Source organism: Dermacentor variabilis, unplaced genomic scaffold (genome assembly GCF_050947875.1).
Source record: "Dermacentor variabilis isolate Ectoservices unplaced genomic scaffold, ASM5094787v1 scaffold_17, whole genome shotgun sequence".
Lineage (NCBI taxonomy): Eukaryota > Metazoa > Arthropoda > Arachnida > Ixodida > Ixodidae > Dermacentor > Dermacentor variabilis.
Genome location: NW_027460335.1, coordinates 5,892,085 through 5,904,638, shown reverse-complemented (window position 1 = coordinate 5,904,638; position 12,554 = coordinate 5,892,085). Strand labels below are relative to the sequence as shown.

The 12,554-nt window shown below is 47.4% G+C and overlaps 1 protein-coding gene across 1 annotated transcript in view; it reads right to left on the bottom strand.

Moving 5' to 3' along the window:
* Nucleotides 1-12,554, bottom strand: part of LOC142568180 (uncharacterized) — a 190,661-nt gene that overhangs the window by 24,483 nt on the left and 153,624 nt on the right. Inside the window, exon 5 of the mRNA XM_075678238.1 lies at nt 798-870. Coding sequence (XP_075534353.1) covers nt 798-870 — 73 coding nt within the window. The remainder of the gene's footprint in view (nt 1-797; nt 871-12,554) is intronic.

The window sequence follows — 12,554 nt, the reverse complement described above, 5'->3', positions numbered from 1 at the left end:
CTATACGCTCGCGGACAGCACTAGATTATGTGCTCTTGTGTTCCAACCGCACACACGAGTGCTGCACGCAACAAGAGCACAAAAAAATTATATCTTGATATGCACTTGAAAAACGTGCTTTGTCAATGCCGTTCGCTGCAGAAAATACATCATCATCATCATCATCATCATCATCATCATCATCATCATCATCATCATCCTGGTTACGCCCACTGCAGGGCGAAGGCCTCTCCCATACTTCTCCAACTACCCCGGTCATGTACTAATTGTGGCCATGTTGTCCCTGCAAACTTCTTAATCTCATCCGCCCACCTAACTTTCTGCCGCCGACTGCTACGCTTCCCTTCCCTTGGAATCCATTCCGTAACTCTTAATGAACATCGGTTATCTTCCCTCCTCATTACGTGTCCTGCCCATGCCCCCATTCCTTTTTCTTGATTTCAACTAAGATAGCATTAACTAGCGTTTGTTACCTCACCCAATCAGCTCTTTTCTTATCCCTTAACGTTACACCTATCATTCTTCTTTCCATAGCTCGCTGTGTCGTCCTCAATTTAAGCAGAACCCTTTTCGTAAGCCTCCAGGTTTCTGCCCTGTACGTGAGTACTGGTAAGACACAGCTGTTATAAACTTGAAAATACCTCAGAAAATACGTAGGCACGTAACCTACTAATTCAGGCAAGAACTCTCCAGTTTCCTTGAAAAGAATCGCGCGCAATTAACAAACTTGTGGTCATTTCTCCTAAACATAATCGCATCGTTCGGCATGGCTATCCTGATGTGAAACACTCACTGACCTTTCGAAGTGACGCCTTCGAATGTGACACCGATGGACCTCAGGTGCGTGAGGCAAGCGCTGATGTTGTTCACCTGCAACGGAAAATTTATATCATACAAACGTGCATTCGTCACACCACATCACTCGGCGAACTAGTACATTAAGGAGAAGTAATCGTGATAAGGCGTACTCATCGACATTGCAGACGATAGTGTGGCCTCAAAGTAGTTTATTCAGATCGCGCAGTGTAGTCGCAAGTATTCATAAAAGTCAGTGCCTACGAACTTTTTAATTCAGCACGACACAATTGCACTTGATTACTAGCACGTTTCTTTATTTCGCCTTTGCGATTGTGTATGTCCCTTATACAAAGTTAAACTGGCGGCATGTTACTTCAAGCATTTGTAATCACATCACCCGGGTTCGACTGCCACCCCGGCGGTGGCACTTCGATGGGGCGAATTGCGAAAAAACGAGAACATTGTGCTGTATTAGTAAATTCGTCATCATCATCAGCCCAATTACGTTCGCTGCAGGAAAGAAGGCCTCCTCAAGCAACCTCCAATTATCGCTGTCTTGCGCAAGCTTGCGACGTGTTATGCCTGCAAACGTTTGGCAATTTCATACCACCAACTAGTACTTTGCTGTCCCCAATAACTGCAGTTCCTTTCTTTTGGCAGCCATTCTTTATGAAATACGGATTATCTGCCATACGTCTAACATGCCCCACCAAACTCTATTTCTTTTTAATGTCAACTAGAATGCCAGCTACCCCTGTTTGCTCTCTAATCCCCAATGCTGTTTTCCTGTCTCTAAACGTTAGTGTGTGTGACCAGGCTAGCTTGTTATCTGTTACAGAAACAGCGCAACAGAGGGCAGAGGGCGCAAAGAACAAACGAACACTGCTTGCGCATACGCCGGTTGCTTTTAGTTTTTCTTTTTCTGTTCTTTCTTGGATTACCTGTGTTAGCAACTTGGAAAAATTCAGTTCGATTGTGATCACGTCCTCCGATATATATATATATATATATATATATATATATATATATATATATATATATATATATATATATATATATATATATATATATATATATATATATATTAAATTACTAAATTGCGCTTCGATAAAAGCCACTCTTGCCTGTGAAACACAGCGTCATAAGCCAGAAAAGACGCAAGAACGAATGACACGTGGCGACGCTGCCTCGAAGTTCCCGCACCATCGTCGTGCCGTCACGAAGTTTAACGGAGATTCTCGGGCATATAATTAATTTGTATAGGTAAGGGGGAAAACATATTATTTTAGAGGAGCCAACGACAGAACGTAAAAAGTTTCATGAACAATAATTGCGGAATACCGGCAATAATACGAGAAAATACTCTGTAATTTGTGACGTCACACTAGGACACCGACGTTGGTGTTCTGGAGCAAAATTTGAAAACTGTAAGCTCGGCCTTCGTATTATTTCGTGTTATTTATACTCTTAAGGAAGATTAACCAGAAATAAAGCCTCGACAGAGTAGTTTATAAGTGTAAGCTGATCTAGTGTCCCTTTAAAAAACACCGGGCAGACGAAGTTATTTCAGAGCCCTCCATTACACGGCGTCACTCATAATGTCAATTACAGTTAATCAACCAGCCGCAAACATATCCAGCCAAGGAACAAGCAAATGATTACTCCAGTGTCGGTCGAGAACTCTAACCACTATGCCACGGCCGCTTTTGCGCTCGCTGGTCCATAATATTTGCTTGCAGCGCCACTGTAAGACGATGGTCTATCGTCGAGCCCACTGCCAGACCGTATACAGCTTTAATTACGACGAGGTGCGTTCGACCATTTAGTTTCGTACAAGAAGGTATCGCTCCTCTGGCGCGGTGATTGCTCGACTACCATGGGAATTATGTGTAGTACCCGTATTTGACTCATTGTCGCGCTTGTAGGTTCAGACGCACTTACGTATTTGCACTCCATTATTTCTAACTTTGCACCGGGTCATAGTTTTATGAACTAAGGATCCGCAAGGCGAAAGTCTCCGCGCATATGAATAATAATTGCGAAATGTTGCATTTATAACGCCCTGTTTTGTTGAAGACTATAAACGCGCAACATCGAAATGCCATTTGAAGCTAGAAGTACGGAGTTTAAAGATATCGTTGTACAGCCGATCATCTCGGTCAAACTTGCGGCTTGTATAAATTATTACATTCTTTCTTTATTTCAGTCTCGCTATATTTAGTGAATTCTCCAATTAAATATATTTAAAAATGTGCTTTACCTTGCCTTACTGTCTCTTTTAAGTTTCCTTTACCCCGTTCCCTGAACCACTGGCTTCGCTGCCGAACCGCCAAGGTGGTCAGGCGCCATGGGCATCGCCGTTTGGTTTAGTAGTTTGCGACTCGCAGTCGCAAGGCTGGAAAATCGGGCAGCTTGCGACTGGCCTGTGACCGTCGGTTTTCGATCAATGCGACCATTTGCGACTGTCGCTTTGCGACCAGAACCCTTGCACGACCTCTACGACTCGACAGTGTGAAGGGGCCCGTATACTACTAGCGAAACAGTTAATTGTAGCAATTTCCGTAGAAAACTCTGCGCCTAAAACGCTGGTGGATGTGCACCGCGTGTGCCTTCAGCAAAACTGTAGGTAAGAAAAATCTGCAAAAAGAAATGTGGTAAAGAGTGGTAAGAGAAACAGCTACGGTATGGCAGAGGCGAACTCGGTAAGGGACACCTTGCGGAGCGCTTCCGAACCGGGCGTGTGTAGTATGTCGCGCTTTCGAATAGATGGCGCTGCGCAGAGCGCAACTCGGCGGATGCGCCCCTGAACACCTGGAAGACGCCTGCTTTCGTCGGATTACGCGACAGCTTCTAGATTCATTGTCTAGCAGTTTCCAGAAGCACTAATGGTAGCACCGTATCGCATAAAATAGGTGAGAGAGAGAGAGAGAGAGAGAAAATATAGCTTTTTCTTTTTTTTTTTTGCTGGAGTATACGGGGTTACGTATCTCTAACAGCGTTGTTGTCCTGAATACGACGCAGAATTTTCTAAATGTATCCGGGTGTTAAGGGGGCTCATAACTGCCCTCCGAAGTAGGTCTGTATTTTCGCCCTTGTGAGCGTTTATGGATCATCATGGATCATCAACCCGCTACCATGCATCATCAACCAGCTCAACCATTCATTTTTATCTTTCGGGGTGGCTGTGAATGACTTAGCATCTTTGCAGGTTTGTCGTGTCGAGAGAAATAGTTGTGGAAGCTATCACAATCAGTTACAATATATGATGAGGTGAACAAGAGTATGGAAACAATGGCGACCCAATAAATGCCCCCACGCGCCTCTTCCGATCCGCCCTTACGCTGCACGGCCCTTGGACGTACCGGATATCTCTAAGAGTCCCTTGGTCGCACGCACAGAGGGGAATCGCAGGAAAGAGTGAGAAACCGGAAAGAGGGGTAGAGTTTGGCGAACAAAAGTGTCCGCTCTCTTCCAAGACGATACACTGAATGGACTCGCGATGAATGCGGTGCCGGATATATATATATATATTGCGACGTTGCAGTTAACAGGGCCTTTAATCACGCGTACAATATTCCACATCGAACGCAAAATAAAGAGGCTTAGAAGGGCTAAGAAAGCTCGCTCGTGCAGTAGTATTCGGTCACAAATCACAGTGATGTCAAGGGCCCTGAAAAGTAAAGTGAGGGTGGCGAAAAAACACTTTGTAAGTCACTCTCTACACAACTTTATTAAAACGGGTCCACATAAGTTCTGGCGATACACAAGTGTAAAGCGTAATAACCAAGCAGCTGCGCCTACTTCAGGAGGAAACCGGAAAGCCAATCTTTTTAACACCTACTTTCAGTCCACTTTCACTGCTGATAACGGCTTTTTTACAAAGTTGTCCATATATATAAAATAGCGAAAGCAAGTCTTTACACACCGCCTTCATATCGTAGACGGCCCTGTTTTCACTTTTACTATACATTGACGAAAATAAGCCCTGGTCCAGATAACATTCCAAATGCCTGTTTAAAACGGTGCGGTGAACCCGTTAGTAGATTGCATCCAGCATATATATTTAAAATCGCTCCACGTAGGTCACCTTCCAGCTGAATGGAAAATTACTGAAGTCATTCCTGTGCACAAGCCAGGTGATACTTCTTCCCCTACTGACTACATACAGACCCGTATCGCTTACTCGTAGCTCATGTAGAATGCTTGCATACATCATCCTAAAGTATCTAATAGAATATGTCGAATCTAACAATATACAGCATGGTTTTCGTAGTGGCCTATCCACTGTTACCTAATTAGTTGAAGCACTACGTGTCTTTGCCAAAGATATTAACAGCCAACTACAAGCTGATACAATATTTATGGATTTTTCCAAGGCTTTTGAGGGCTTTGCTCACCTTAAACTTATCTAGAAACTAAAGGCCATAGTAGGAGATTGTCCTCTCAAGCGTTGGTTTGCAGATGATCTTTCGGACCTTTACCTGTATGTATATACAGTATGATTACCAGGTATCAAATACCGTTCCCATTTTATCTGGCGTACCGCAGGGTTCTGTTCTGGCACCACTGCTGTTGTCGTTGTGCATAAATGATATAACTAACCACATTGATGTAAATATTAGACTGTTTGCCGATGACTGTGTGTTATACCACACGATTAAAACTCGCGATGACCAAATAAAACTTAACAAATCCCTGAACGTAGTAGCCCAGTGGTGCACAGATTGGCAAATGGCATTAAACACGGAGAAAGCCGTTTATATGACCATAACAAACAATAAATCAACCATTTTCTATGCCTACACCATTAATGGCCCCATACTACAGAATGTTTCACAGTATAATTGCCTGGGGGTATTGATAAGCCGTGACCTTAGCTGGTTCACGCATGTTGAACAAATTTCCAAAATGGCATTACATAAATTGTTCTTTCTTAAACGTTCGCTTACGGGTTCTACATTTGAAACACGACTTCTCGCTTACATCAGTTTTGTCCTACCAATATTGGAATATTCCAGCGTTGCCTGGTTTCCGTACACTAAGCACAACATTCTCACAGTTGAAAGGGTACAAAGGAAAGTCGTGCGATTTATTTTCAATCGTTACAGACGAACGGATTCCCCAACCGAAATCCTGCAACTCGCTGGCCTCCCAACAGTGCACAGGTTAAACTTCTTGTATTCTTTGTTCAACCAAAGTTTCAAGCTAAATCCCAAGCCATTCATTACATGCAACACTTCCACGCAAACACGCAATAAACGTAAATTTACCCTAGAGGAATTTAATTGTACTGATAACGTGCTTCGTTTCTCTTTCTTTCCGCAAGCCTTTAGAGACTGGAATTCCTTGGATGAATTATTTGTTGATCAGCCAACGCTAGAATTGTTTAATTAATTCGTGGAAGACATCGTTTGTCACAGGTGCTTATCATGTTGCTGACCGGCTTTTTTCTCTCGTTGTCTGTTGCATTGCTTGCGTGTGGAAACTTATCGATGTGCATTTTGTTTATGTATTCACTCCCACCTCTGTAGCAATTCCTGCGATGGATTGACAGTATTTCAGTATAAAATTTAAAAAGATAAATCAAATACACCCCGAAGACGTGGCAGACCGATCACACTACAGGCACAGATCAATCCCAAGATGAGTCCTCACAAGCGATGAAGACGAAGAACCCGATGTGATGATAATCATGTGCAGACAATGAAGAAGTGCATAGGAAATGCCCACACTTCCCGCGCGTGCGGGCGGCCAGCCTGGCCGCAACATAAAAGGACGGCGAACGCTTCCTGAAAGTCTTCATACGACAGACGTGGACAATCTCGGCAACACGACAGCTGCGGTCAGTTGGGACAACAACAGGTCGAAAGCGATAATTAGCGGGAGACGCCTGTTCCAAAACTGTGTATGGGCCTATCAACCGAAACTGAAACTTTTCGTGCAAGCCAAGAGTGCTAACTGGTGTCCGGAGGAGCACTTCGTCGCCAGGACGGAAGAACACTACGTGATGAGATGCGTCATCGAGGTTCTTGCGATCATGTTGCCTAGCTCCAGTGTTGATGCGCGCGAGCTGGCGACAATGGAGGAGGAGGGTTATATATTGTCCCCAAGAGGATGCAGCTGGAGTGCAGGGGCGGAGAAGGAGAAGACGTCAAGAGAAAAAGAGGGCGAACGGCCACATACAAGGTAGAATGACGAGTAGCCAGTTGTGCGTTGTACGGCAGTATTATACGCGAAAGTCACGAATGGCCAAATTGCGCCCAAGTTTGAGTGATCCGGTTGAAGGTACATAGCGATCATGTCGGAGAGCGTGCGAAGAAAGCACTCAGCAAGGCCGTTGGAAATGCCCACAATATATATTCACTTTTCTTTCTTGTTTCTGTTTACAGCCATTGCTGTTATGGCTCGCTCCTCTGGTTAGATTTGATGTCCGCGAGGGTGGCCAGTTACTGTCGGAGGAATCATAAAGTGCTCTGATAGAAGTTTATGCAGAAGCAAACATTACGATGCCCACGAGGGTGCGAGCTCCGGGCCGACACATTGCCTGTCGAAGATTACACTTCCCAGCGCCTCCGCTGATGCTACAACAGAGGAGAATACCGCAGCGGAAGAGCCCGTTCACGCCGCCAGCTTCTGACGTTGAAGCGCTATGATAAGCTGACGACACACTCTATAGCTTGTGCATGCACCAGCACCGATACGAAACAAGGAAAGAGAACTAAACGAAGCAGCGGTTAGAAGCGAAAGGCACGACAAGAAAGAGAGATACGAAAAAGGGCGTCCCTCCACACTCCACCACGCCAGCGGAGCCCACTTTCAGAAAGAAAACAACTGGAACTAGAGCAAGCCGATTGTAAATTAACCTAGAGAACACGGTGTACACGGATGCTGCCACGTACCCGCGAGAAGGGAAGCGCACGGCCACGGCGGTGGTGGTGGACGGCGACGGAAATCTGATCACATGTGCGACGGCAAAGGCAGCCGACACAGCGGAGGCCGAAGAAATTGCCCTGGTGCTGGCGGCAGTAGAAGGATATAGGACAGGCAGGCCTCTAAACATCTTAACAGACTCGAAGGAAGCGTGCAGAAATTACACGAGGGGCAGGATAAGCAAAGCCGCCCTCAGAATTCTTGGCGGAGCCAACTTCGCCGAGAGGAACGTTACACACAAGTTAATTTGGATTCCGGCCCACGCAGGCATAGAGGGTAACGAAAGGGCAGACAGCCTAGCTCGAGAGACCACGTTCCGAGCAGAGCAGTCGCGCGCCCCGGAGTATCACCCACACGCTTGTGAAGGAGGATACACAGAAATCTTAAACTTATACAGAGGGACGAGAGCCAAATATCCCCCACCGCACAAAGCTCTAACGAAGGAGGAAGCAACGAGTTGGCGCAGATTGCAGACAAACTCCTTCCGAAATTTATACATCCTAAAGAAAATGTACCCAGCACAATACAGAGAAACCTGCCCATGGTGTGGGGCCACACCCACACTATATCATGTCACATGGGAATGTAAACACAATAAATCATTTCACCAACACAATAACCCGAGTGCGGAGCAATGGGAGAGTCGGCTTACCAGCTGCGAGCTCACGGCCCAAAGGGCCTTAGTGCAGCACGCTAGTGAGGTAGCTAGGCTCAGTGGAGCCCTGGAATAGGGGCCCACCCTTGCCGGAAGAGGCTCCAAGTCGCCGGCGTCCAAGACGACCGAGACCTCGAGACGCTAAATCCTTGAAGGAACCAAATAAAGTTTCTCTCTCTCTCTCTCTTCTTTGACCAGAGTTCCCTATGATGGTGATAATGATGACAATGATCCTTCAAAACCTGGCACGCACCCACGATATGTGATGGGCCAACAATCGGGTTGAAGTACGCGCGGATAAGGTTTGCAGGAAACAATGAAGAGCTAGAAAAGGTGGAACTTAGTGTTAAATTTCGTAAACTTCCTCGAAGAAACATGATTCGTGCGCATGTGCGAAATATTTATTGCGACCTATACCTGACGAAAACGTGAAAGAGTTAGTACTGCCCATAACACTGGGGCCGGAACTGCCGCAGTGCTTCGAAATATAGGGGCAACTTCGTCTTTTTTTATCTACAGCAGCTAAATAATCCCTCAAAGGCTCAATCAGTCCCCTTGTACTCGGACCACACTATTGATTATCTTGCTAACGAAATTTCAGCTAACTACTCTGGTCCTGAATGACTTAAGATTGACTTGTTTGCGTATTAACATTCCAATGTGCTCACGAGGGACGATCCAGCGCCACACAATAAATCCCCCCCTCCTTGTCTCTGAAGTAAAGCTACACAGAACTCCGCTTTCTATTAAGTTTCTAATTCTTACTCAACCACCGTTGCCGAATACTGCTTTCGAGGAGCAAAAGAACGACGGCAAAAGGCGTCGTATTCTCGTTCTATTCATCGCTGCAATATAAATGAAATATTCGCTTCATATTCTGCTCATAAGCTCACGTACTACATGACACCATCGGGTAAAAATAGCATGTTCCACAGCCACCCACCATGGCCCTGAGCGAGATAGTGGCCGGCTTGATAGCCATCGCTGTAGCTGAAATGGTAGTGCAACACAAACGTAATGCAGAGGTTGTGGGTTCGATTACCACAGGCGGCAAGTTGCATGTTCGTCAACCATAATTTTCCTTCTTTCCCATTATTTTCTACTTTTCAATCTCAGCCACAGGAAATGGCTCCTATGCTTTTATTGGCTTCATTGTCACTTGGCTTTATATGGTTGTGATTGAAAAAGGAAAGGATTGAGCACGTCGGTTTCAATTCTCATCCACTTCATATGTGTATGGGCTGACTCACAAGAAAAAAATTGCAGTAAGATTTTTAAAGTTATTTTCACAGAATTCTTCATTTTCTTGAACCCTCCAAACTTCCGATACCTTGATGAAGGTGAAATTGGGTTACGCTCCCCATATCACATAGCAACAACCAACCAAGCAATTCATGCAAGCGACTGCATATACCAATATTTAAATAACCTCACAACTAAGGTTTTTCGAAATTTCGATTATAATGTTTCAAGCGACAAACGACACTTCTACCAGTTTGCGTAATGGAGATTCTTCGTGCATCCTTTTTGTGTACTGTTCTCAGGATGAACTTTAACCTCCCCAGAAAGTCGCTCGCCTATCATCCTTGGTGCGTCTTTAGCTTCAGAAAAGAAAATACAGCGTTTCTATTTCTGTCTTTTTACGCAGTGCGGAATGCTTTCTTTATCGCGATGCCATAGATTGTAGATTAGAGGCTGCGTTTCAATGAAAAAATCTAAGCATAACTGCACATGCTGTTACATCATTTGTTGCATCGGCCATCACATATCCCGTGAAGTGCACTGGCGCTACTTGGAATGTGAACTGATTCCGGTGGGCTTGTAAAGCTTCCTATTTGTTTCGGCGAGATTCGCGTTAAAATTCTAACTGTGTTCTTTTATTTGTTAAAAGTATGTTACGCTACCTTTATGCATACAAGAATCTCTCTTACATCACCTCGGCCAATCACCCGTAGCGGGCATGTGCCATATATCTAGTAGCAATATAACAGGCCTGTTTCGGCCTCGCGCCAGCTCGTGAGGAAGAAGGAACCGAATCAGCGTACGCTCAGTCGTCTCCTAAGACGTCATATCTGACCAAATGAAGCCATACGAGACGCGACGACGCTCCAAGTCGAAGAGCAAGAAGCGTAAGGCTAGCCCGAAGAGGACGTCGCCTGGAGAATCTGTTGCTCCCTCGACGTCCGAGGTGACAGAGTCGGCTGCGTGGACACAGGCGAGCCTGGAAACCCGTACCGAAGGAGAAGACGAGCTTTGCCGCGCAAACGCCAGCAACGGAAGTGCGTTCCCAGTTGAAAACCGTACGTCCGCAGAGGAAGAACATTGCGACGAAGGGAAGACTCAAAACAGCGTCTCGTCCGCACTTAGCAGCGACGCCACGGGCCTGACGGCGTTCGCAGTTCAGGCAACGCCCAACATTTTGGGCAAGCTGCGCGAAGCCAGAGACGGAGCCGAAGACACTTCGACCAAGCGACCGGGTGGCACTTGGACTTGCGGTCGTGGACACAGCGTTCTCCCTGACACGCGAGACCGAGTAGCCGTCAATGCCACGCCCGTGTCCGCCGGCTTACACAAATCGTTCAGCGACTCGGATATAGCGGCGCTATCGACGACGATATCCATGACACCAGGTGACGCTTCGACAAGCAGCGGGGATGAGAACTCGGCCAGCCAGTTTCGCAACTTCTCGTTGAGGACGAAGAGAAAGATTAGGGTGCCCTTCTTCAGAATCAGAGAAAAATACCACCAGCGGCCAAGCAAACCGGGGGTTGCCATGCAAGCAGGATCTGCGCTTCCCGTACACGACAGAGCTATTGATAAGAAGGAATCGGCCAACGATGCAGACGGCCGCGAGTCTCGGAAATCTGGCACCCGGGCAAGACGCCCCGTTATACATCCGGGGAAACGCCTCGAAGAGGCCATATCCAAGCCGGAGCCTGCCGGTGCTTTCACGCCCGTGGTAGACCTTAACGACGACGCGAAAGCCAACTTGGCCAAGGGCAGGATGTCTCCACAACGGCCGCTGTCTCCAGTCTCCGAAGCAGCGTGCAGGGATAAGGCGACGACGCCGTCTCCTCCGCCAACCACGACGTCACCGTCGTCGCCCGTGCGCTCTCCGAAAAACTCGTGGACCTCGATCCTCACGAGCGGTCGCACCACGCCGCGCACGGCCGCCCTATTGGCGCTGCTCAAGCGCGTCTCCAGAGACTCCTCGTCGTCGGCCGCCGGTCGCGACGTCCACTCGCCCAAGTGCCTCGAGCGTCTGAGCACCGTGTCGGAGATCCACTGGGCGTGTGACGACGACGAGCCGCAGCTGGAGGCCTCGGCAGCTGCACGGGTGGGTGCGAGCCCGACGACCCTGGCGGCGGGGTCCAGTTCGGAGAAGACGGGGCGTAGGAACGTGTACTTCCCCGACGAGAGGGACGATACCGACCTGCTGCGCATTCCCGAGGTTCCACTGTCGGCCACCCCGTACAACAGTGAGTGACAGGCTCTCGCAAGACGATTGTAAGCCCGAAGGACAGGTCGGCGCCCACGCCCGTTGACGGTCAAGTGCAACGAAATTAGGGCCCGCGTACGATGCCTCGCTTCAGATATAGTCTAGTTGTTTCGGCATGCCAAGCCTGAGGGAGGGCTGAGAGGCTTGAGATTAGTTATAAAAGCGTTTAATATACACACGCATTGATTCGGGCCGAGAGCAGGCTTAACAGAAACGCAGCTTCCGCAACGGCAGAAGAGTTGACTCGCTTCTGGCGCTCGGGCTTGCAGGCTTGCTTGGCACACGGCCCAGACGCGTCAATCTGTCAGCTCACGTGGAATGCAGGAGAAAAAGCGGTGGTGGGAAGGGCACCCTCACAACGTAGAGCAGACCTTGTGCAAAGTTGTTAGCTTTAAATGACTCTAGTTTTACGTTAGAAATGCGACTGAATGCGTCACCAAAGGCTGGCGGAAGTATGCCACACGCACACTGCGCTTCGCTAGCGTCAGTCTGCGTCAGGCTTTTTTTGCGTGTCGGGTGTTTGTGTGCGCTGTACGTAGAAGACTACGGACCACTAAGTCGCCCAAGCCACCACCCTAGCACACATAAATGTATGGTTGCGATACCGCCAAAAAATGCCGTCGTTAACACTCGCCAGAAGTGACGCATGACTCGTAATGAGCGGGCTGTCGG